At 42.3% G+C, this 24,839-nt stretch overlaps 9 protein-coding genes across 9 annotated transcripts; 3 read left to right on the forward strand and 6 right to left on the reverse strand.

Annotated features, from left to right (window-relative positions):
* Positions 1-71: 71 nt before the first annotated feature.
* On the reverse strand, positions 72-9,782 carry TOT_020000821 (uncharacterized protein; the record flags this gene model as incomplete). Its single annotated transcript, XM_009692572.1, has 1 exon — positions 72-9,782. One exon carries the CDS (start codon positions 9,780-9,782, stop codon positions 72-74), a length of 9,711 nt encoding a protein of 3,236 aa, XP_009690867.1.
* Positions 9,783-9,856: 74 nt separating this feature from the next.
* Positions 9,857-10,414, forward strand: TOT_020000822 (hypothetical protein; the record flags this gene model as incomplete). Its single annotated transcript, XM_009692573.1, has 3 exons — positions 9,857-9,947; positions 10,032-10,130; positions 10,317-10,414. 3 exons carry the CDS (start codon positions 9,857-9,859, stop codon positions 10,412-10,414), a joined length of 288 nt encoding a protein of 95 aa, XP_009690868.1.
* A 539-nt stretch (positions 10,415-10,953) lies between these two features.
* Positions 10,954-17,468, reverse strand: TOT_020000823 (uncharacterized protein; the record flags this gene model as incomplete). The annotated part of the gene is made up of 5 exons (XM_009692574.1): positions 10,954-12,891; positions 13,147-13,270; positions 13,912-15,602; positions 15,640-15,737; positions 16,166-17,468. The coding sequence occupies 5 exons, from the start codon at positions 17,466-17,468 to the stop codon at positions 10,954-10,956; spliced, it is 5,154 nt and encodes a 1,717-aa protein (XP_009690869.1).
* An 11-nt stretch (positions 17,469-17,479) lies between these two features.
* On the forward strand, positions 17,480-18,029 carry TOT_020000824 (hypothetical protein; the record flags this gene model as incomplete). The annotated part of the gene is made up of 2 exons (XM_009692575.1): positions 17,480-17,585; positions 17,944-18,029. 2 exons carry the CDS (start codon positions 17,480-17,482, stop codon positions 18,027-18,029), a joined length of 192 nt encoding a protein of 63 aa, XP_009690870.1.
* Positions 18,030-20,237, reverse strand: TOT_020000825 (hypothetical protein; the record flags this gene model as incomplete). The annotated part of the gene is made up of 1 exon (XM_009692576.1): positions 18,030-20,237. The coding sequence occupies one exon, from the start codon at positions 20,235-20,237 to the stop codon at positions 18,030-18,032; it is 2,208 nt and encodes a 735-aa protein (XP_009690871.1).
* An 831-nt stretch (positions 20,238-21,068) lies between these two features.
* On the forward strand, positions 21,069-21,182 carry TOT_020000826 (hypothetical protein; the record flags this gene model as incomplete). Its single annotated transcript, XM_009692577.1, has 1 exon — positions 21,069-21,182. The coding sequence occupies one exon, from the start codon at positions 21,069-21,071 to the stop codon at positions 21,180-21,182; it is 114 nt and encodes a 37-aa protein (XP_009690872.1).
* Positions 21,183-21,246: 64 nt separating this feature from the next.
* TOT_020000827 (conserved hypothetical protein) lies at positions 21,247-23,127 on the reverse strand (the record flags this gene model as incomplete). The annotated part of the gene is made up of 6 exons (XM_009692578.1): positions 21,247-21,336; positions 21,368-21,473; positions 21,860-22,001; positions 22,378-22,499; positions 22,652-22,794; positions 22,954-23,127. 6 exons carry the CDS (start codon positions 23,125-23,127, stop codon positions 21,247-21,249), a joined length of 777 nt encoding a protein of 258 aa, XP_009690873.1.
* A 441-nt stretch (positions 23,128-23,568) lies between these two features.
* On the reverse strand, positions 23,569-23,888 carry TOT_020000828 (hypothetical protein; the record flags this gene model as incomplete). Its single annotated transcript, XM_009692579.1, has 2 exons — positions 23,569-23,688; positions 23,751-23,888. 2 exons carry the CDS (start codon positions 23,886-23,888, stop codon positions 23,569-23,571), a joined length of 258 nt encoding a protein of 85 aa, XP_009690874.1.
* Positions 23,889-23,995: 107 nt separating this feature from the next.
* TOT_020000829 (conserved hypothetical protein) lies at positions 23,996-24,512 on the reverse strand (the record flags this gene model as incomplete). Its single annotated transcript, XM_009692580.1, has 3 exons — positions 23,996-24,049; positions 24,082-24,219; positions 24,318-24,512. The coding sequence occupies 3 exons, from the start codon at positions 24,510-24,512 to the stop codon at positions 23,996-23,998; spliced, it is 387 nt and encodes a 128-aa protein (XP_009690875.1).
* Positions 24,513-24,839: the final 327 nt, after the last annotated feature.

Consider the following 24,839-nt stretch of genomic DNA (forward strand, 5'->3'; position numbering starts at 1 on the left):
AGCTCCATGTTCCCCTATTGTGTTAAATAACCACATTGTGAATATGGTCTTGGTTATTTAAAATATACATCTTAATTTGTAGGAGCAGCACCTTCACCTGATTGGTCAGATCCACCTGCTGGTGGAGTAGTTCCTGTACCTGCTCCAGGTTGAGGTGGTGGAGTAGCAGCTTGTCCACTTTCAGGTTGAGTTGGTGGAGTAGCAGCTTGTCCACTTTCAGGTTGAGTTGGTGGAGTAGCAGCTTGTCCACCTGCGGATGTATCGGTCTCTGTGAACTCCCATTGACCTTGATCATTCTTTGCAAAAGTCACATCTATACCTTCAAATTTAAGTACGAGTGTTTCTGTGGATCTGGTATAAACTAATGACTTTGGATGCTTTCCACCCTGTTGAGATGTGTCGTGTTCCCACAATAAAATGGGACCATACAGTAATTTGGTACAATTAACATTGTCTGCGATAGTGAATGTAGTAATATCACCACTTGGAGTTACTGTGAGGTTATTACTAGCGAGTTCGACTGTCTTGGTTGCATCATTAGGATCAACTACATGGAATTTGACGGCTAGTGGTCCAGATTCAGTAAATACCCAACCCTCTGTGGTGTTTTCAAATTTGATATCTAAACCCACAAATTTAAGAACTACAACGTAATTGGTTGCATCGTGATCTACTGATTTGGGATATTCACCTCCACGTTGTTCTTTATCGTATTCCCACAATAAAACATCGTCTAGCATCAATTGGGTACAACTAACACCATTGGCAATCTGATATGTAACCACGTTTCCGCTTGTAGACGAACTGTATTCTTTAGAAGCTAGTTCCAAATTTTTGGTTGCATCGGAAGGATCCGCCTTTAAAAGTTTAACTTTTGGTTGAGCAGTGCCTCCTGATTCGGTTGTAGTTCCTGTACCTGCTCCAGGTTGAGGTGGTGGAGTAGCAGCTTGTCCACTTTCAGGTTGAGTTGGTGGAGTAGCAGCTTGTCCACCTGCGGATGTATCGGTCTCTGTGAACTCCCAACCACCTTCGTTATTCTTTGCAAAAGTCACATCTATACCTTCAAATTTAAGTACGAGTGTTTCTGTGGATCTGGTATAAACTAATGACTTTGGATGCTTTCCACCCTGTTGTGAAGCGTTGTGTTCCCACAATAAAATGGGACCATACAGTAATTTGGTACAATTAACATTGTCTGCGATAGTGAATGTAGTAATATCACCACTTGGAGTTACTGTGAGGTTATTACTAGCGAGTTCGACTGTCTTGGTTGCATCATTAGGATCAACTACATGGAATTTGACGGTTAGTGGTCCAGATTCAGTAAATACCCAACCCTCTGTGGTGTTTTCAAATTTGATATCTAAACCCACAAATTTAAGAACTACAACGTAATTGGTTGCATCGTGATCTACTGATTTGGGATATTCACCTCCACGTTGTTCTTTATCGTATTCCCACAATAAAACATCGTCTAGCATCAATTGGGTACAACTAACACCATTGGCAATCTGATATGTAACCACGTTTCCGCTTGTAGACGAACTGTATTCTTTAGAAGCTAGTTCCAAATTTTTGGTTGCATCGGAAGGATCCGCCTTTAAAAGTTTAACTTTTGGTTGAGCAGTGCCTCCTGATTCGGTTGTAGTTCCTGTAGTTGCTCCAGGTTGGTCAGATCCACCTGCTGGTGGAGTAGTTCCTGTACCTGCTCCAGGTTGAGGTGGTGGAGTAGCAGCTTGTCCACTTTCAGGTTGAGTTGGTGGTGTAGCAGCTTGTCCACTTTCAGGTTGAGTTGGTGGAGTAGCAGCTTGTCCACCTGCGGATGTATCGGTCTCTGTGAACTCCCATTGACCTTGATCATTCTTTGCAAAAGTCACATCTATACCTTCAAATTTAAGTACGAGTGTTTCTGTGGATCTGGTATAAACTAATGACTTTGGATGCTTTCCACCCTGTTGTGAAGCGTTGTGTTCCCACAATAAAATGGGACCATACAGTAATTTGGTACAATTAACATTGTCTGCGATAGTGAATGTAGTAATATCACCACTTGGAGTTACTGTGAGGTTATTACTAGCGAGTTCGACTGTCTTGGTTGCATCATTAGGATCAACTACATGGAATTTGACGGCTAGTGGTCCAGATTCAGTAAATACCCAACCCTCTGTGGTGTTTTCAAATTTGATATCTAAACCCACAAATTTAAGAACTACAACGTAATTGGTTGCATCGTGATCTACTGATTTGGGATATTCACCTCCACGTTGTTCTTTATCGTATTCCCACAATAAAACATCGTCTAGCATCAATTGGGTACAACTAACACCATTGGCAATCTGATATGTAACCACGTTTCCGCTTGTAGACGAACTGTATTCTTTAGAAGCTAGTTCCAAATTTTTGGTTGCATCGGAAGGATCCGCCTTTAAAAGTTTAACTTTTGGTTGAGCAGTGCCTCCTGATTCGGTTGTAGTTCCTGTAGTTGCTCCAGGTTGGTCAGATCCACCTGCTGGTGGAGTAGTTCCTGTACCTGCTCCAGGTTGAGGTGGTGGAGTAGCAGCTTGTCCACTTTCAGGTTGAGTTGGTGGAGTAGCAGCTTGTCCACTTTCAGGTTGAGTTGGTGGTGTAGCAGCTTGTCCACTTTCAGGTTGAGTTGGTGGAGTAGCAGCTTGTCCACCTGCGGATGTATCGGTCTCTGTGAACTCCCATTGACCTTGATCATTCTTTGCAAAAGTCACATCTATACCTTCAAATTTAAGTACGAGTGTTTCTGTGGATCTGGTATAAACTAATGACTTTGGATGCTTTCCACCCTGTTGAGATGTGTCGTGTTCCCACAATAAAATGGGACCATACAGTAATTTGGTACAATTAACATTGTCTGCGATAGTGAATGTAGTAATATCACCACTTGGAGTTACTGTGAGGTTATTACTAGCGAGTTCGACTGTCTTGGTTGCATCATTAGGATCAACTACATGGAATTTGACGGCTAGTGGTCCAGATTCAGTAAATACCCAACCCTCTGTGGTGTTTTCAAATTTGATATCTAAACCCACAAATTTAAGAACTACAACGTAATTGGTTGCATCGTGATCTACTGATTTGGGATATTCACCTCCACGTTGTTCTTTATCGTATTCCCACAATAAAACATCGTCTAGCATCAATTGGGTACAACTAACACCATTGGCAATCTGATATGTAACCACGTTTCCGCTTGTAGACGAACTGTATTCTTTAGAAGCTAGTTCCAAATTTTTGGTTGCATCGGAAGGATCCGCCTTTAAAAGTTTAACTTTTGGTTGAGCAGTGCCTCCTGATTCGGTTGTAGTTCCTGTAGTTGCTCCAGGTTGGCCAGATCCACCTGTTGGTGGAGTAGCAGCTTGTCCACTTTCAGGTTGAGTTGGTGGAGTAGAAGCAGGTTGAGTTGGTGGAGTAGAAGCAGGTTGAGTTGGTGGTGTAGTTGCTGCTCCAGGTTGAGGTGGTGTAGCAGGGGCTCCACTTTCAGGTGCTGGAGGAGTAGTAGCAGGCTGTTGTCCAGCTGTTTTGGGTACGGTGCCCTGTTCTGTAGTAGCTTGTTGTCCGGCACTAGCTGGTGAACCTGATGGTGGTGCAGCTGTACCAGTGCCCTGTTTAGAACTAGGCTGTGATTGTGATTGATCATCATCTTCGTCATCATCTAGCGAAATGGACATTGCAGTACCAGAAGCAGAACCACCTGCAGTACCACCAGCAGTACCACCTGTTCTAGTTCTAGGCACACCGGTACCAGCAGATGGTGGAGCAGTTGAACCAGCTCCTCTGGCAGGAGTAGATTGTGCTTGCTTAGTGGATGCAGAAGTATCTTCTGTCCATTTACCGTCAGTTCCCTTATTGAACACCTTAGTTGAAGCACTAGTACCCTCTCCTATGTGGATGGTCAACTTGTTACCGCCTTCATAAACAATCTTATTGGCGTTTTCATTCTCTTTATCAGTTTTCCAAATTTCCACCTTGTCATTATTCACGTAATCATTGGCACCGTTAAAAGCGAATCCCTTTTTAGCAGTAAATGTTCTAACGTTGTTGTTGAAAATGTTACTGTAAAAGTGACTATCATGTTCATACCGGATATTCACTGACTTTGGAGTTACTTTTGATAAATCAACTTCATTCCATGGATCGTTCTTATTATTTCTGATAAACAACTTAGTCTTGTTATCTGGCATGTGAACAGTAACTGCCTTACCATCGTTATTTAAACTATCCACTTCAATCTTATTGGCGTTTTCATTCTCTATATCTGTTTTCCAAATTTCCACCTTATTATTATTAACATATTCATTGGCACAGTTAAAGGCGAAACCTTGTTTAGCCGTAAATGTTCTGAATCTGCCCTTTAGTACATTGTGGTAGAAATAACTTTGGTTAGGAAAATCTACGTTTATCGAGCTACGTGTAACTTTGGTTGTGTCAATCTCTTTCCATGGATCGTTACTACTACTTTTCTTAAATATCTTAGTCTTATTTCCAGTCAAGAATATTGTAACTGCTTTACCATCGTTGGCTAAAAATTCAACCTCAACCCTAGAGGAATAATTGCTGGCGTTGGTCTCTTTCCATACTTCAGTTTTGTGGTCCTTAACAAGTTTGAAAGCGTTGTTATCTTTGGCAGTATAAATGACATATTCACCATCCTTTTTATATTCAAACTTGTCTTTGGACTTAGTGTCTGACTTTATGTTGAGATCAACTCCATTTTTGGGAGTGGAAGGTTTGGCTGCTGGCGTACTAGACTGTGATTGAGAGGCAGTTTGCTTACTAGGTTCACCACCAGTTTTAGCATCCGCGGGTTTAGGTTGAGTTGAACGAGACGAAGGTTGTGCTTGACCGGTACCTGTAGAGGTTTTAGGTACTGTGGAAGTAGAATGAGTTTCAGAAGCTGATTTCCTAGCAGGTTGTTGAGATTCAGGAGCCTGTTCAGATTGGGACTGAGAACTAACTTGAGACTGAGTAGAGTCTTCAGATGGGGGTACAGCTGTTTGAGATTCAGAAGTGTCTTCCAATGTTTTAGGTTTAGAAGAGTCTTTTGTTTCACGGACAAATTTATGTTTATATAAACCTTCATCAGCTTTATCGTCCTCAAATTCTGGTTCAGTTGATTGTTCTTCTTGGGGAATTTCTACATTAGTTTCCTTACAGTTCCATTTGCCATCTTGATCTTTTTGGCAATTCACAAATAGTCCATCGAAATTCAACAGTAGCCAACGATATTTTGCTTCATATTTCATTTTAAAGGGATACTTGGGATTAGGATTAGAAAAATCTTGACTCCAAACATCGGCTCCCTCTGACTTAACTAATGAACAATTGACGCCTTCTTTAAAATGATAGTAGAACACAAATTGATTATTAGGATCCTCAGTAATGCCATACTGGTTGGTAAAAAGTTGAACTAGATTTGTATCATCCTTAGGATCAATAGTATACAACACCAAACCTGGGTCGATTGCAGTCCATTTCCCATTCTCATCCATCGAATAAAAAATATTCGTTAAATCAAGTTGAAGCGCTAACCTATATTCAGATGGATCATAAATTAATGATTTCGGAAATTGCCCATCATCAACCTGATAATCGTAATGCCATAGATTCGTATCCCAGAGCTTAATTAATGTACACTTCGAGTCGTCATTGAAGTAATAATTATACACATTTTCAACAAATTTGTCTTTATTGAATCTATACTTAGAGGAATCAAGTTCCACAACATATTTAGAATCATTGGGATCAGGTTGATATAATTTAATATGATGGTGTGTAGTAGGTTTGGCAGTTTGAGGTGATGGTACAGGAACTTTTTCATCTTTCTTAGTATCTTTGCTTTCCTTAGGAACTGTTGTACCTGGATTGCTTACTGTCAAGACACGCCATAATAGGGCCTTGCTACTGAAATGGAGGGAAAAATCACTAAAAGAGACAACCACCTCATCGTTTCCATAATAACTGACTGCCTTCGGATATGCTCCTTTATATTCGCTAACGCTATGCTTCCAAATGGGCTCGTTATAAACACCAACTTCAGTACACTGGACCCCTTTTTTAAAAAAATAGTGCCCCTCATTGTTGCCAATCTTTCTGAAGTTGTATTTAGATTCATCGTTTACCTTAGGACTGCCCTTTGTTACAACATAGAATTTTGACATGTCCATTGCGACCACGGAAATTTCATTACGGCTTTTCCTAAGATTCAAGAACTTGTGATTTTTATTCTCTGTATTCTGCCACAGAAGCCTCTTGTTATATCTTACATTAACTGGCTTGGCACTGTCACTGAAACGGTAAGTTAATTCATCTGCAAAATGGTCAATCGTGTCATCTATGTCTTGAATCTGGAGGTGGGAGTCGTGGGGGTGGTAGCCTAATTTAATATTGAGTTTGTCCTTATCATAATCAGAAACCGCAATTCTAGTAACGTAGCGGTCTCCGACACCTCTGTTCCATAATACTTCATCACCTCTCTTCACAGTAGATATATATGATGGAGGTATAGCAGTGAAAGTGTGAATACCATCCCAGTCGACTTTGTCATATGTAACATGATCCGTACTTTGCTTATTATTGACGTCAACGGCTAAATTAAGAAGAATTTCTCTAGATTTGTTGTCTACATCTGATATAACTAGCTTTTCTCCCTCCCAGTATTGGACCTTTTTAGCACACTCTTCCTCACCTCCGGCCTCGTATAGTATACTTCCTCCTTGTGTTACTAACATAAAGTCATAACCATCTATTGTGGAATACGTGGAAATTTGATCTTCTTTGACAGACTTATAACATGGACTCTCAACTTTAATATCAAGTTCAAGTATTAAATGTTTGGGGCCTTTATCGTAACAAATTGGTCGATCAAGTTCATCCGGTTTACGGTGGGAAGCTGTAGCAAGACTGGACACTGTAATATCAACTGATTCAGGTTGAGCAGTACCTGATCCAGACTGAGGCGGTGGTGTAGTGGGAGAACCTTCTCCACCTGATTCAGGTGAAATAGCTGTTCCACTTTCAGGTTGAGTTGGTGGAGTAGCAGCTTGTCCACTTTCAGGTTGAGTTGGTGGAGTAGCAGCTTGTCCACTTTCAGGTTGAGTTGGTGGAGTAGAAGCAGGTTGAGTTGGTGGAGTAGAAGCAGGTTGAGTTGGTGGTGTAGTTGCTGCTCCAGGTTGAGGTGGTGTAGCAGGGGCTCCACTTTCAGGTGCTGGAGGAGTAGTAGCAGGCTGTTGTCCAGCTGTTTTGGGTACGGTGCCCTGTTCTGTAGTAGCTTGTTGTCCGGCACTAGCTGGTGAACCTGATGGTGGTGCAGCTGTACCAGTGCCCTGTTTAGAACTAGGCTGTGATTGTGATTGATCATCATCTTCGTCATCATCTAGCGAAATGGACATTGCAGTACCAGAAGCAGAACCACCTGCAGTACCACCAGCAGTACCACCTGTTCTAGTTCTAGGCACACCGGTACCAGCAGATGGTGGAGCAGTTGAACCAGCTCCTCTGGCAGGAGTAGATTGTGCTTGCTTAGTGGATGCAGAAGTATCTTCTGTCCATTTACCGTCAGTTCCCTTATTGAACACCTTAGTTGAAGCACTAGTACCCTCTCCTATGTGGATGGTCAACTTGTTACCGCCTTCATAAACAATCTTATTGGCGTTTTCATTCTCTTTATCAGTTTTCCAAATTTCCACCTTGTCATTATTAACATATTCATTGGCACCGTTAAAAGCGAATCCCTTTTTAGCAGTAAATGTTCTAACGTTGTTGTTGAAAATGTTACTGTAAAAGTGACTATCATGTTCATACCGGATATTCACTGACTTTGGAGTTACTTTTGATAAATCAACTTCATTCCATGGATCGTTCTTATTATTTCTGATAAACAACTTAGTCTTGTTATCTGGCATGTGAACAGTAACTGCCTTACCATCGTTATTTAAACTATCCACTTCAATCTTATTGGCGTTTTCATTCTCTATAACTGTTTTCCAAATTTCCACCTTATTATTATTAACATATTCATTGGCACAGTTAAAGGCGAAACCTTGTTTAGCCGTAAATGTTCTACAGCTACCCTTTAGTTCATTGTGGTAGAAATAACTTTGGTTAGGATAATTGATGTTTACTGAACCCCGAGTTACTTTGGATGTGTCAATCTCGTTCCATGGATCGTTACTACTACTTTTCTTAAATATCTTAGTCTTATTTCCAGTCAAGAATATTGTAACTGCTTTACCATCGTTGGCTAAAAATTCAACCTCAACCCTAGAGGAATAATTGCTGGCGTTGGTCTCTTTCCATACTTCAGTTTTGTGGTCCTTAACAAGTTTGAAAGCGTTGTTATCTTTGGCAGTATAAATGACATATTCACCTTCCTTTTTGTATTCAAACTTGTCTTTGGACTTAGAGTCTGACTTTATGTTGAGATCAACTCCATTTTGGGGAGTGGAAGGTTTGGCTGTACCAGACTGGCTATCTCCTGACCATTTTCCATCAGATCCCTTAGTAATCACTTTTGTAGAACCATTGGAAAATTGAATTGTTATTTTGTTCCCTTCATTGACAATCTTATTTGAATACTCATTCTCTTTATCAGTTTTCCAAAGTTCAACCTTTTTATTATTAACATATTTATTGGCACAGTTAAAAGCAAATCCTGATTTAGCAGTAAAGGTTCTAGTCTCTCCCTTTAGTTCACATTTATAAGAGTAACTTTCGTAAGAATAATCTACGTTAACTGACTCCGGATTTACTTTGTTTAAATCTATTTCAGTCCACGATTTATTGGCATTTTCTTTTATAAACACCTTATTCTTACCACCATCTAAACACACAGTAACTGCTTTACTGTCATCAAAAATTTCAACTTCTACCTTGCTGGCATAATTAGTGTCGCCAGAGGCCTTCCATACTTCAGTATTATCGTCCTTAACCAGTTTGAAGGCATTGTTTCCCTTGGGAGTATAAGTGGCGTAATAACCTTCCTTTTTATAGTCAAACTTGTCACTGGGCTTAGTATCAGAATTGATGTTGATATCAACACCTGTTTTAGAAGTAGAGGATTTAGGTTCTGATGTACCAGATGTTGGTGCAGGTGTACCAGCTCCCGGGGCAGGAGTAGCTTGTGATTGTGATGATTGTGTTTGACTGGTATCCGTAGAGGTTTTGGGTGGTGATGAACTAGGCTGTTGTACGGCTGGTTTGCTAGTGGCAGTACTTCCCTGACCAGAAGTGGGTTGTCCAGCACTTGCTTGTTGTGCAACTGAACTTACTGGTTTGCTAGTGGCAGTACTTCCCTGACCAGAAGTGGGTTGTCCAGCACTAGCTGGTGAACCAGATGTTGGTGCAGCTGTACCAGTGCCCTGTTTAGAACTAGGTTGTGATTCCGATTTAGCATCTGATTCTTCTTCTTCATCACTATCCAGTGAAATCGAGATTGGAGTACTAGCAGTACTACCTGCAGAGGTAGTACCTGCTCTAGCCCTTGGAACAGGAGACGCACTAGCTGTACCTGATTGACCCGTCTGAGCGCCACCTGAAGTATCTTGAGGTTTAGAAGCTACAGAGGATGTCTCAGTAGCAGCAGGAGGTGTAGTACTAGCTCCTTCAGCTGTAACGGATTCAGACCCGCCTGAACCTCCAGAAGGTGTGGTACTAGAAGAATTGTGTGTAATAGATACCGCTGATTCTACGGGTTTGGATCCATATTTTACAAATAGGCATAAAAATATGGCTATAAGATTGCGATAGAGGTTCATATAAATTTTTTATATTACATAAATCAGACTTAGAAACATCATCTTTTATATGGTACATATTTTAACCTTGTCAAATGGTTATAACAGTGAAAAATGGAGACGTTAGTATTGTCTCGACAAAAGCAGAGGCCGATAAAAATAATATTTCTTTTTATCAGCCAATCAGTTAAAAATTATTAACCGAATACAAAGTACCATATACAAACTTACATGTTAAGCGAGAGTGATCGTTCGAACAATCCATCCAAGATTCCAACAGTCATGGGGTTCCAAATTTAAGTTTTTTATTTTATTATATACACACAAGTGATTTTGATAAGTTCAAATCGACCAACTACGTGCTCATATGTAAACCTACTATTTTTTATAACATTTCTATCAAACTTTATCCAAATGGGCTGTCTATTTCTTGTCATATTTTCCCTTCCTGCAATAACCTGATGTGTAGCCGTTAATTAAACTTTAAAAGGTCCATTCATTTGAGAGTAAAATCTGATCTAAAATAATATATGCAAACACATGATTGTGATACAGTAGATAAATCCTCAAACTCGCTTAGGCGATTGCAGGTGGCATCATACCTCATGCCACCAGCACAACCTCACAGATTTGGCATAGCTTTTAGAATTTAACCAAAATAATAGATTTTCACTTATTTAATACGTCGTATTCCATTCACTAGTCTTCGACGAATACGATTCAAAGTCACACATAAACCAGGCATATATAACGTGTATTATGCATTTTGGACTACATTACAACCTTTTTGTGCTGTCTAAGCTGCATTTCGTCCATGTGTGGTGAGTGTTAAAAGTGAAATGAGACTGTTTTTCGTCCGCCTTAAGTGTGTGCGCTACGTGTGTTTCAATGACGATTTCGTCTTTCTAAAGTTACTTGAAGTGATTTGAAATGATTCACAGATGATGATACCTCTGTTTAATCTATAGAAGTGAGTTAGATTAATCGCAGAGGCAAAGACAAATAGTGGCATAAACGGGAGTATGAGTAGTGAACCCCTTAGGCCAGTGAACATTGGAGCCTTAAACCAAAACTTAAACGATGATTATACACTTGTTAAACCGATTTAAACTTAAAGCCTGACTTGAAAGAGCGTTATAAGCACCCTCGAGACTCTGCATACAGAGAGTTTAGACCATATAGCCACAAGCGGTTAAAACGGGACAACTCTCCTGATTTGGCTCATTATCCTCTTATTAATGGGATCTATGGACGCCTCCTTCCAGGTGGGCAGCTTGCAGAGCCTGGGAATGTTCTTAACGTACAGCCTCCTGTTTCCGTCGGGCGTCATTATCATGAGGTTGATTATGTCCGGGAAGGTGTACCTGACGACGTGCACGATGGAGGCGCACTCGCTCTTGTCCGCGGCCTTCCAAACAATGTAGGACTCCTGCCTCACCGACTTGAAGAGGTACTTCTTCTTCGGCGCGTACACGTAGTTGATCTTCCCGGCCTCGTCGTCGACGTACCTGATGTCGTAGACGATCGACTTTGAGAAGTTGTCAATGTCGATGTCCAGGAGACTGGGGTCGAGGTCCAGCGGGTCCGGCTCCTCGGGCGCGACTTCATCAGCCTCCAGCCATATTTGCCTGTCTGAAGACTTCTTGTAGGTCTTGGTCTCCCCGTTGTTGAGGTACAGCGTCAGCGTGTTGGCCACGTTGCTGATGCCCGTGAGCACCACCTTCGTGGCGTACAGCTCGGGGCTGCGGGATCGCCAGATCACCACGTCCGTTCCGAAGATGAGGAACTTGTAGGTCAGTCTCACGACGATGATCGCGTAGCCCTCCTTGGCGATGTACGTGCCCACGTTGTCGTACTGCGTGTAGTCGAAGCAGAATGTGCTGTACCTGTAGTCGACGTTGAGTTCCACCGGCCTCATGTCCAGCAAGCCTGCCTTGGGGACGACTGCCATCCTCTTCGGCTGTGCCGCGACTTTCGGCCTTGGATACTCCTCAACTTTCGGCCTTGGGTACTCCTCAACTTTAGGCCTTGGTCGCTCAACGACTTTCGGCTTTGGTCTCTCGTCGACTTTCGGCCGCGGCTGATCCTCCACCTTCAGACTCGGTTTTTCTTCAACCTCGACTTCAGGCTCACTTTCCGTATCAATGTGTAACTTTTTAGTCTTAGTCAACCTCTTGGATCGAGGTATACCGTCGCTTTCTGACTCAAACTGCGATTCTAGCTCCGTTTCTAGTTGCGTATCTGGCTCCGTTTCTCTTTCCGTTTCTGTATCTGGAATTGGAATGGGATCCACTTTCGGTGGCGGCCTAACAATTTTTATAATTTCTGTTTGTACCCTTTCGTGAGTTGGGATCGGGGCTCTCAGTACTGGCCCTCTGTATTGAACTGGTTTTGAAATCTGAGGTCGGTAATCGTGTTTGGCGACCTCCGGTGGCTTATTAAAGAATACTCGCAACATTGGCCTGCCGGCTTCGTCGCGAGTTACCAGTGCTTCGTTGGGGTATGCTCCTTGTTCATACTCCCATACTATGACTCCATTTTTGTAAATTTGGTTAAATACATACGGCTCAACTGCCCTAAAAGTGTGAGTGTCGTCAGTTTCGTTGTATGTGTACAATACTTCGTTGGTGGTGAATTTGTACTTAATATCAATGTTGAGTAATTTTGTGAGTCTGGGTGCCTCTTGCGGTGCGGCTTTCGGAATCGATTTACATGAGGAGCCCGAGTCTGAAAAAATCGGGCCCGTTTCATGTGGAAAGTACACTCTGAACAGTCGACCGCCGGCATTGTTTTCTCCTACGACTACTTTGGAGCCGTACTCGTAGTCATAATTGGCAGAGTCCCAGATAATACGTCCGTTCCTGGTGACTTTGTCTATTAAGTACGGCTGTTTTGCGATAAATTCGTGAAAGTTGGCTCTTTTATCGTATTTATAATTTATTTCATTCGTGCTAAAGAGATTTTTTATCTCAACAACAGTTAAAGGATCGGCGAAGGTTGAATCAAAGGGCAAGTCGCCATAGGAGTCGTAAACTTGAGTAGAACGGGCTAAGTGCCCCTGATTCCGTGGCCGATATGACAAAAGAAATATTACTAAGTAGCCTAGTCTCCTAGATATGTGCATCCATGTCTATATATTCATTCTATGAAGAGGATTCCAAGGCTTCACCCATGGGGTAGCGTTTCATAATTTTTGTTGTTAAGAATAAGTATTTGCCATTCCGATGGAATATTTAAAGCATAAATTTACATTATATTATAGTTTTTGATTGCTCGCATCCACTGTTGTTCAACATAAATATTTACATACGGTTGTTACTATCAACTTACATAAAGTGCAATCAATTCATTAAAGCCACTTTTAAACTTTATATAAGTTGAATACCTTATCAAATAACCATTTTATTCTGTTTATCCTATTTAAGGCCTCTGTGTTCCCCTTGTAGCCTTCTGAGTGCGCCCAGCTTGTCGACTGTCTCAACCTCTTGTAATGGTACTCTTTTAGCCACCTTCAGGTTACTTGTGACCCCTAGTTTGACTGTTATTGGTTGAATTGTCAATTAAACTCATTACTTTAATGTCTATTCACTCAGTGGTTGAATAATCTTATAAATATTACCACAGTTTGTTTGAACAATAGTTCGGTAAATCTATGAAGACATATTCCAATTAATCACCCCTATTTATAAGAAAATAATGTATATCTTGTGTAAATATATGAATTATGTGAATACAATACACCCATTTAAATAACAGTTGGCTGTATATATACGTATCCGTATCCATGTAAATGTAAACACCCAAGTGTTTGTGTATTGTATTACATTATCCTTATTAGAGCGTGAAGTCTTCTAATAAAGTGCGATGGTGTGTGTGTATAGTATCAAGTGTGATCAATGATACAGTGCGTGTGTGTGTGTGACCGGTTGAACTGCATTCTGTGACTCAAAATCTAAGCCTAATCAAACACCTGGACCACAATAAATCACTCTAAAGTCGCAATCCTCAGAGTTAATAAGAAATGGCCTGAGTGGGCCCATGTGAGCCCATCTGCACGGCCTATAAATAAACCTAACTTCCATCCATTGGCGCTCTACCCCTATAGCGTAGTGCATGCCTGGCGGTGAAACCGTCCTAGTCGAGGTGGAACAGGAACCACATGTCACTCTGGAACTTGTACACGTTGTACGAGTGGTAGTCGAACTCAAGCACCGCCAAGTTCTGGGTCGGGAAGTAGTACAGGGCCTGTGGACGTGGCCCACTCCCGCTTTCCCACAGCAGCCTGCTGTTGATCGTTATCCTCAAATACCTTGCGCTTTTGAACATGTAGCGGTAGAACGGGTTGTACGAGGCCATAGGGTGCGTGCCGTTGGGAACCACGTAAGTGGACACCTCGTACTTCCTCACGTCGTTCATCCTCTCTCCGGAGCTGGAGAGCGTGTATATCCTGACGTTCTGGGGGTGCTCGTCTGTATTCAAATCCACCTCCGGGTAGAACCTTCTGGTGCCCAGGTGTATGCTATTAATGTATGCTACGCAGTAAAACAGTATCTGGCCGTCAGTCAGAAATATTGACACGAACGGCTGAACGTCGTCGATTCCGTTAACCATTACCATTTTTGCGAACACCTTGTTCGCCTTCCACTGGTAGTACAAATCGTGTGCGAGGGCGTGGTACTGTCTGGTCAGCTGCACCTTGTTGAACAGAAATCCAACTTTTGGGAAGTAGAATGCCGTTTGCGTCCTGATGTCCTCGAAGAAGCGGTAGCTCCTTCTGGTCTCCTTGTTCTGTATGTTCAGCGTCACGTACTTGATTACTCCGCGGTGCCTCATGTCCGACTCATCTTCCAGGTCAGAAGACGCCTCGTAGTCAGTCTCCTTAGCCTTATCCTCAGCCTCAGCCTTGACCTGAGCGTCAGGCTTAGCCTCAGTCTCAGACTTAACCTGCGCCTCTCGCTCTTGCACTCGCCATGGCTCATAGTCGTAGTGGAGTTCGAGTGGCTCATCGATATTCATCGACATTGGCAACGGTATTGGTTGGCGCCTGCGCTCTCCGGTCTTAACTCCCGGAAGCAGGCGTACTCTGAGTCCGGGATCTAAGCCCTCAACCTCAACAAATGGCTCCGCAGGCTCCGCAGCCTCAGCTTCACGACGCGTGTCAACGATCTTAGGTATGGACTCGGCCGGAATCCTCTCCGGCTCCACATACCTGAAGAATTTAAAGTCTGGTCTGTGAGGGTCCGTTATTTCAATGGCTACTTTCGACGGGTCTGACGGTCCGTATCGTGGTCTGGGACGCTCTACTCTCCCGTATTGGTCTCTCACTGGTCTGACCACCTTAAGTGACGATATTCTGGGCGGGGGCATTGGTTCCGGGAAGTAAACCTTCAGCCTGTTCTGCCCGTCCACCGTTTTATAAATCACCTTGTTGGGATAGTCGCCTCTCTTAGTCTTCCATAACGTTTCACCGTTCGAAGTGACTATGCCAAACAAGTACCCGGGTTGCGCTATGTAAATGGTTTTGTCAGGTTTATTTTGTACATAATAACCTGGCGTGGATGCTATTTCGTTTAAGTCCAAGGGTACCAGGAATTTGTCCCTAAATTCCGGTTTATAACCTTGAGTTGTGGTCTGCGATGCGCGGTGTTGTTGCGGTCGGTAAGACGACTTGAAGTCTCTGTGCCTGAACTTGCTACTCTCTTTATTTGTATGCAAATTTAAATCATTCAAGTCGTACCGAATACCGGCGACGTGGGACCGCGTTCTCCTGACGTTTACGACGCTGGCACCATCGTAGTCTCCATCGGTGCTGGTATCAGCAGAACGGACTGATTTTCGTCCCTTAACAAATAATAAATATACAAAAATGTAAACAAACTTTCCACGAAAGTTCATCCATAGCTCTATGGTACAAACTGAGGTTTTCGGTCGATTGGTAAGGGATGGGGGCATTCGAAGCAAGCCATCGAGATTCCACTATAAAAACTGAGATTCCATGTGTAAAAATACTAGATTTAAATTTTAAAATTGTTTATTCAATTAATCGCCCAAATTTACGTTCAAATTTTTTCGAATTCTTGGACTAGCCAAGTTACACATCACTGGCCTAATAAATTATAACCAACAATTATTTTTCATTCGTTCAACGATTAATAGATCTTTTGTATGTGAAAAGCATGATGGTTCATTGATTTAACCCTATAGAAGGCTAAAACTTACATATTGCGCAATTGACATAAACGGATTACTAAGTTGTAAAATAGGTATATTTTGAATGAGATTGAAGGGTAAGTGTGTTTAAAGCAGTAGAATCTCTGTGTTCGAGACGGTGACCACATTAAAAACATGCTTAGGTCAGCAACTACATTGATTAAGACATAATATTGTACAATAGGATTTAGGACGTGGCGTTGGTGGCTCGTTATAGTGTATTAGAGAAGTTCTAATGTCGTGTGGAATGCCCTCGCTCCAGTTGCCGTTAGGAAGCCTAAGATATTTAATGAATCCGCAGCCAAAGTGAATGTCAATCACGGAGTAATTGGTGTACAAGAGGGAGGTCGGATAGTCCTTGCAGTTGAAATTGCCGTAAATCCACAGTATACGCCCGTTGCATCTGACCATGGTGCACTGGGCGCCGGGCTTGAACGAATATATTAACCGACCACTGGAAGGTTGAGTGAGTGTGTATTTGGCCTCGTCGTTTGGTCGCTTGCTGCCCCTGGTTATGATTTCGATGCAGCCTTGATGAGTGGGTTTCGTTGGGATAATAGAAGGCAGTTTGATCCGGAGCTGCGAGTTGCCACGTTTGTTTGGAAACATGATCACCTTCTCAGGGTAAAGGGAGTCCTCACAGCTCCATAGCAGCTTGCCCCTAGAGCTGACCTCGTAGATGAGGAAACCAGGGTTGGGAGTGAACGAGTGAGTTTGGCTGAGCGCATTAAACTGGTATTGAAAGCAATCAGTGCTTTCGAGAGTGGCAACGTCAAGGAGGAAGGGCTTGGGATCAGGCTCAGGCTTAGGGCTAGGAAAGCCAAATCTGCAATAGGGGCCGCCCTTTCGGTTCATAGTCACGAGGACCCTATCAGGGTAGGGGCCGCGCTTGTGGCGCCAGAAGGTGGCGTCGCCGTTCTTCAGCAGGGCGAGCCTGTAGGGCGCCTTGGCAGTGAAAATCTCAGCATGAGTAATAGGGTCACGCATATAGGTAACGAAGTTGGTGGACCGCTTTACCTGAATGTTGGCGCCGACCAACTCGACGTCGTGGCCCAGAGAGTCCCTAGATCGAGGCAGAATTAAATCGTTGTCAAAGGAGCTGAGCTGAGGGGGCTCGGGAAGAAGGAAGTACACCCGGAAGACCCGCTCGTTGAGCCGATTGAAGCCCACAAACACCCTGAAGGAGCACTGGCAGTCGTAGTCCTTAGCATCCCAAAGAACAGCGCCACGCCTGGTGACCTTGTTTATGAGGTATCCAGGGTTGGCAGTGAAAGTATGGGAGTCCTGTGACCGATCATAGGCATATTGGAGGCCCTGAGTGTTAAACTTGTTGGCAATGTCCACGGTGAGTAAAATATGTTCCAGCCGGAAATAAGAAGAAAGGAACTTAGCAGGTCTTAAGTCGTTGGTGAAGAAAGAATCAGATTCTAGAGAGCAGTTGCAATGAAACACTAACACATAAGTGAAGAGCCATATTAACCAGTAAAAAAGGCTCATTAAAAATTACAATGGCCCACAATACTGATGAAATAATACAGAGTAGTCATGGCGAAAAGTGGAGTTATCAGGAGTTGGTAACGCTAAAATTAGTCAGCCATGGGGTCAGGGCGTTCGGTTTTATAAACCATAAACAGTATGAATTGATGTTAAACACTTTTAGATAGTGTGGGTGACTGTAGGCTTAGTGAATAATGGAGATTTGAGAAGTTAAGAGTCTGTAATATGTGACTTTAAATGAGATTCCTCCAGTGAGTAGACAGTCGAATAAATTATTAACGTAAATTGGAATTGAAAAGGTAGTTTGTAGTCTGGAATAAATAGAAAGGGTTTCTTGAGAGTTTTTTTGAAATATATGTGGTAAACGATAATGGAATCCTACGTTTTGAAAAACACATCGGGCCAAGTTGATAGTTGACAATATAATTGGTAAATAAAGAAAATGTGGGATAAATAGCACGTAAATAAACTGTAGACATTAAGTTCATGCTTGGCGATGATATACAAGGTGGCGTTTGGGAAGAAGTGGATGCTCTTAAACACCAGGTCGGCTCCGGTTGACTAGTAGAACCTCCTGTAGAAGTACTGGGAAACCTGAGGGACCTTGTAGTAGGCAACGGCAGCGCCGCCGACGAGCAGGGCTAATCCGGAAAGAACGCCTATAACTAGGCCGCGGTTGCTGTTCTCGCGGCAGTTCTTGGGGTCGAAGAGGGTTTTGGCGCCAGCTTTGCCGCTGAAGGTGATGCCCAGCTGACGCCGAATCTTGGAAAGTGAGCCTTCAATGTCACTTGGGTCGACCTCGTAGCTCTCGAGCTGCTCCCAGCCCTTCTGCCCGTTCTCAACCCTGAGCACGTAGTAGTCACTGTCAGTGTCACTAAACCGGAGCTCAACCAGCACAGGGTGCTGAAGATAGTAGTCGTACACGCTGTAGTAGCAGGCGACACATTTGAGCTGCTTGCTAAGCGGATACTGGATGTTCAGCTTATTCCTGCCAGTCGTCACGAGGCCGAGCCTGTAGCCGTCGGTGTTGCCGGGAGTGTAGGTGTACACGCGGTAGCAGCTCTTGTTCTCGTAGCTCATCTTTATGTCGATGCCCTGGCCGTTGAACTTTTGAACGGAGTAGGTGGAGTCGTCGAAAGAGTCGGCCTTGGTGTTAGGCTCGGTCACAGCAGGGCCCTCGTGAACGTTGTCGAGGTCGACAATGTTCAAAAATCCGACGACGCGGGACAGGACAGTGAGCAGGATGTCGTCGAAGTTCTCGCACGAAAAGGCGCTGACGCCGTTTAACCGGACCCATCTACTGTTGTAAGTGTCAAGACTCAGCGGTCGGTAGACCCTGCTGTCGTAAATCAGAAGCAAGGGCCTAGGGTCGCCGACGCTGCCGCGCGCAGTGGAGTTCTGGTAAAAGTAAACGAACATGTCGACCCTGCCATCCTGATAGTATAAGACTTCAGGAACAGTGGTTCTGTCGTCGGCATACAACCTCAGCTCAGTGTATTTGTTGGTGTTCTCGCCGGGCAGCAGCAGTCGTAGCTCGCCGAGTTTGTATGAGTCGCTAATCCTGAACGAGTGTTGAAAACACAAGTAGCCCGAGTCTTCCAGGGCCTTACAGGGCTTCCTAACCACGTTCACAGGATCAGGTTGCGCCTCGGTTATCTTGGAACTAACTGTAATCTGAGGATTTTCCTTTTTGATAAGCCTATCAACCTCAGTCTCGCCATACGAAGTGGTCTTCTCGAGAAGTATGATGACGGTGTTTATCAGCAGAAACTCAATCTTTTCCAGCGCCGTCAGCAATCTTGAGTTGTGGTCCCGCGTAAGTCTATCTTGCATAAACTCTTCCGCTATTGCTTCCCCCAACAGCTTTTCAGAAGTTTTATCGTACAGTCGTTCCCAATAAGGCAGGTGTTTGTACTGGTTCCGGAAATAATAGGAATACACATCTCTGTCATGGACATGTTTAACACACTCAACCAACAGAGGTATTTTGACTTTATCGCTCCAATACACAGTTAAGCTGGTATATTTTTCACGCTGAACATTTGGAATGTCGGTATATTCTCCATACCCTCTCGTGTGCCAAGACAATAGAACATCACTGCCACAAAGCACATAGGATTTCTTACCATTATTGCTATCCCTGGGAGTGTGAGTGCGCTTATAGAATCCGTATAAATTGCCGCTAGGACCGGAAATTCTTATTTTGCTGGATAAATAAATTTTACCACTGTTGTAAATGCTATCGGTGTCTTGGTCGACGCGAAAGGTCAATACCTCAGATAGGCAATCATTTTCCTCCAGTAACTCAGGAATTAGTTCCTTCTCGTTGTTAGCGTAACCAAAATTACTTGCTTTAGACATTTCAATAGTTTCTTTATCACTTATTTGGCGATCAAAGCATGAATATTTAAAGTATTTCGGTTGATGTGTGCTTTGTTCCTCAAAGTATATTACGAATATAAGTGGAAATTTATAATCAACGTCATATGCGTTGAAATACACATCTACACATTTAACAATAGCACCTGAATAAGAATCATCCAGCTTTATGGAAAGATAATTTTTGTCCTGTAAAGTCCAGTTGCTATGTTTTTCCTTAAATATTCTGATTTCTTCGATTTTTTGTTGGCTGAGCTCATGCCTGTATCTACTGATCAGATGCAACGCTTTGTAGTCAACGTCCTTTGAAACTTTAACGCGAACGCTTTCAGTTTCGTATTCGCCAGAGGTATGGCCTAAAAATATGCTCGGCATCGTTGGAGTGGCCATTGTCTATATGATATCGAGTAGATAAGCAGATTAAATTAGTTACACATTTAGTGATATGAACGAAAAAATGATTTTTGTATGTATTATAAATAAATATTGAACGTATAAGCCGAAGCTTTATGAAATTAATACTAATTTTTCACTAACACATCTACAAATTTAAGACTGAATCTCGTGTGGCTGTAAAGGGCAAAAACACTAAATTTTAAAAAATATATGCGAGATACTATAGAATATTAAAACATAAATAAATGGGATCTATTCAATAATTACAGTCTACGTCTAATTTTTAAAGTAAAACTAAGTTTTGGATTCTAATATTATTTTTTAAAGAGCAGATCTACAAATACACATTTTACTAAAAATTTAATTTGGAGTTTTTTTGTCACATATAATTTATATACTAACTAATAAAATGTCAAATTAAATCATTTTATGTTATTTAAAGATGGATTTATTAGTTATTTCGTATATTCAGCGCAAATGGCTACAATACACATTTAATTGAGGTTATCATTAGACAAAGTTTAAGTAGTCGATGTTCATCTTTTTGTTTTACATAGCTCAGTGCAACTTAGTTTGCACTCTGTTTACTGTGTAAAATTGTAAAAAGCATCTTTTTTATAATTACTTTAAAATCCCCATAACTGCACTATAACCTACTTGGGCTTAAGGCATTAATATTGGTGTTATACTTTACTCAATTTTTTTTAAATCACTTTTTCTGTTAATTCCACTCTAAACCATTAATTTTGCTTAATACCAACTTATTATCCAAAAGATCCCTTGCTCCCATCTTGTGTATATAGGCAGCCATGTGCATTTTTCCCGATGCCTAGAAACTCACCTATTTTAACCCTTAACACCTCCTTTTCAAGAAAACAAACTCCGTCGACAGTGTCTACAGACCTTACTCATTATATTTGTCCAAAAATACACGTTTAACCGCGCAATCATGTATAACATAGATACAGCGTCGTCTAATAACACATTAGGGAAAGAAACTACATTATAATTCTGCTAATTCAGAATTGACATCCTTCACTGGCTTCGACTTGCCAGACAAATACTTGATTGGATACTTAATCACTTTGAACCCCTAAACACAGCTGTTTCTGAAGCTTACGTACCAGATAGAATATCTTAAAGAACCTAAATCTTCGCAGCACTATGAATCCGCACGAGAACAAGAACAGGAAGTAGCAGCTCCTGACCATTCCGTAGCGCTTTATTGCTCTAAATTTTCCTTTAAATCCTTTGAGTCAGTGCGTCATGTTCCTTATTCATGTTTAACTAAATAGCACTATCGGCGTTGCAGTCAACGCCAATAACGTAGTAGATATATTACCTGCGCTTCACCAAGTTAAAGGTAACGCGTGCGTTGCTGAACTTGCCCTTCAACACTGCACATTGCGGTTAGAAAGGTAAACGGGTCTTGCTATCAACACTGTGCAGAGTACAGCAGTGCGGTTAAACGGCAGTAGCTATTTATTTACGCATATTTAAGCGTGTATTTACATATGTAACTAGGTATATTTATGTATTTACGTAACTACATATATACATGTGTATGTCTATCTATACCGTTCAGAATTGCCTGCTGCTGCAGAATGTAGTCCGACGACTTCAGCAGCGACGACTCTGCGGCGTCCATCTGGTTTATCTGGTTGATCATCATGTTCCTCGTATCCTTCAGCTTCCGCATCAGGCGGTCGTCCTTCGAACTGACCTTCAGCATGTCGTCCCTCCCAAGGGCGCTAGGTGCTTCTGCGCCCTGGGGGCCTGCGTAAACTGAGCTGGCGAACCTGCTGAAGGGCTCCCTTTCAGTGCCCCTCAGCAACTCGCGGTTCGTAAAGTCGCCGGCGTCTGAGGGCTCAGCAGTGCCGTCAGCGCCATACTCATAAATACTACTATCAGACTCTGTATCTAACAAATCCTGGCCGTGGTTTCTGGTCGACGGGTGACTTGAACTGGACAGTTGATTAGAGCTTTGTGGTCACTAGTGGTATCGATTACTTCTAGGGATAGCTTAAAGTATCTAAGATTTACAATTTAACTCCGCTACTCATGCGAGCCCCCTTGGCGCTGGCTAGCTTACTGTTTAGTGTGTTGGGCAGTTGCTTAGTATTGTTAATCTGACTCGGCAGTGAGGTAGTTGTCTGGCCGTCTGGCTGGCTGATTTGTGAAACGAAGGAGGACAGGCAGAGCGCGTGGTAGCGTCTTTCATTTCTCGACCACCACTCGCTCAACTTATTTTTGTGTCTGAATTTACGTTAGTTTCCATTACGTGATATTAGTGCTTAATTATACCAAATACACTAGTAATTAACAAGTTCCAGTACACATACTGTCAACCACTGGCACCATGGCTACTTATCTACTCTTAAATGTACACCTTACTTATAAACACTCACCTCATCAAGCGTTCGTTGTAGAACTGGTGTATGGTAAACAACTTTACATACTGCTGCGTACTCGTTGTCGACTCGTACGATTTAACCAGATTCCTCAAAAGATTCGAATATGAGCTTATTCGCCTCGATGCCTTGAGCCGAAACTAAAAATTGGTGTCAACATACATTAGTCAATTTACAACATCAGCTGGTTAAATCGCGCATAATTACCTAAGAATAGCAGGAATATCTAAGGGGTGTTGGGTCAGCGTCCGACACCCATCGGTCTAAATACTCCTTAATAAAGGGTAAATAAAAGTTACTTTATGAATCGAATAATGTGTAGTTAAATCAGCATTTGAAATGTGAAAAAGCTCCTCCAAATTTGAATCCAACTGCTTCAACTCGTGAATTAAATTGTCAATCAGTGATTCCTCACTTAATTTTTTATTCTTCTCATTGAAAACATTACTTAAACCAGATTTATACGAGTTCATGGCTGTAAAAACGCGAACGACTGCCTCTGGTGTTAAAAACAAGAAAAAAACCAAATGTAAAACAAAATAATACCCACAAATTTTCCACACAGCCGCCTTGACTGGCCTCAACTAAAAATTTTACTGCCGGAAACCACAATAAAAAGATGAAAGCCCCTTGAAATTAGCGATAATTGGCTGTAGCTAACAAGGATTAGCCGGAAACTAAGATAGCCTTTTGGTACACCCGAAAACACATCCACTCTCTTTACCTCCGAAACAACTAATCTATCTTTCGAATAATAGCCTACCAGTACTAGTAGTTTATTGCATAGTAGCTCAAAGGGTCGGTCTATCGGTTAGCCAATGCTCGGCCTGAACTGAGCTACGAGTGGCCCTTACAAGGGGTGCAGTGAATATGCAGTTAGGTGGATTAAAAATATCAATAGCGGACGGCTACGCCTAGACGCCCATGTGGATACCAGATAAATAAACGGAGCGGCGAGTAGAATCCAGGGATAAGAAGCCGATACTAGAAGTTTGATGTATACTTCGATAATGGGCAAAGTCCGCTCCCAACCACTGAAACTACGGCCAAAACTGCCAACTTGCCAATTTTAGACACCATTAGTAAATTTTAACACCGGATGTCGGTTAATTATTCGATTGAATTTGTTCAATTGGCCAATTATTTCCTCTGCGACTGTCCACGCCCATTTTCTCCTGGGTTGGCGTTTAATTTTCGCGTTTAATTTTTTTAAATTGTCGCCGGCACCTGTCATTACTAACTACTGATAAATATTTGACTCAAAATAAGCGTGAACATTCGTTAAAAACTATATTAGCTTCCACGTTCAATTGTCTGATACACACTCGTCCGCTAAGGAGGCTACTCCTGGCCTACTGCTCCAGCATTGTGGGCGTCGAACACGTCGTAGAGATCCTAAACGGAAGTTAAGTGGACGATAAGCGCACCTTAACGGCAAGACAGTCGTTGATATTGACAATGTAGTCGTTCAGCACAGTGTTGAGGAGCTGTTTCCGGTCGTTCCACATCTGCTGATTCTCATTGTATATTTGTAACAGCAAGTTCATCTTGTTCCTGTTGTCCATCTACGAATGAGTCAGTGACAATAACGGGTATTGGTAGTATGGATGGTAGTGAGAGTTGCTTAGCACTGATAACTAGCAAATGTGTAAATGAAAAGTACAATCTGCTCCTCGGATTCCTTCTTCAGCTCCCTCAAGTCATTGTAGTAAATCTGCTTCATCATCTGCTCCATTTTAAAATAGTCGTCAGAGCTTCTTTTGATCCTCTCTTGAAGCTGACTAATCTGCTCATTGGCCAGTTTTAACTTGGATGCAAGTACAACGTTGTCATAGTAGTTTATGGCCCTTTTTTCCATAATCTAAAGGCACATTATGAGAAATAGTGATGGAATTGACCGCATAACTAGTCGAAATGATAAAGGAGTGGGCGTATACAGTGAGTTGTGGGAGCTTAGAAGAACTTACCTTTGTTTTCACTGGGTCACCTTGGTCTAAAGAACAACCAAAGTTGGGAGAAATAGGGCCTGATTGTTAATTATTAATGAGTTATTTAAAGGTTGTAAGTGTTAGATGGTAATCGAATGTTAAGTAAAGTGGAGCGAAAAGAGTTAATTGACAAGAAATGATACTCACTTAAACTGATTAAATCGTCAATTTCGCCCAGTAACTCATCGACTTCTCCA

The sequence above is a fragment of the Theileria orientalis genome, chromosome 2 (assembly GCF_000740895.1).
Source record: "Theileria orientalis strain Shintoku DNA, chromosome 2, complete genome".
In the NCBI taxonomy this organism is placed as follows: domain Eukaryota; phylum Apicomplexa; class Aconoidasida; order Piroplasmida; family Theileriidae; genus Theileria; species Theileria orientalis.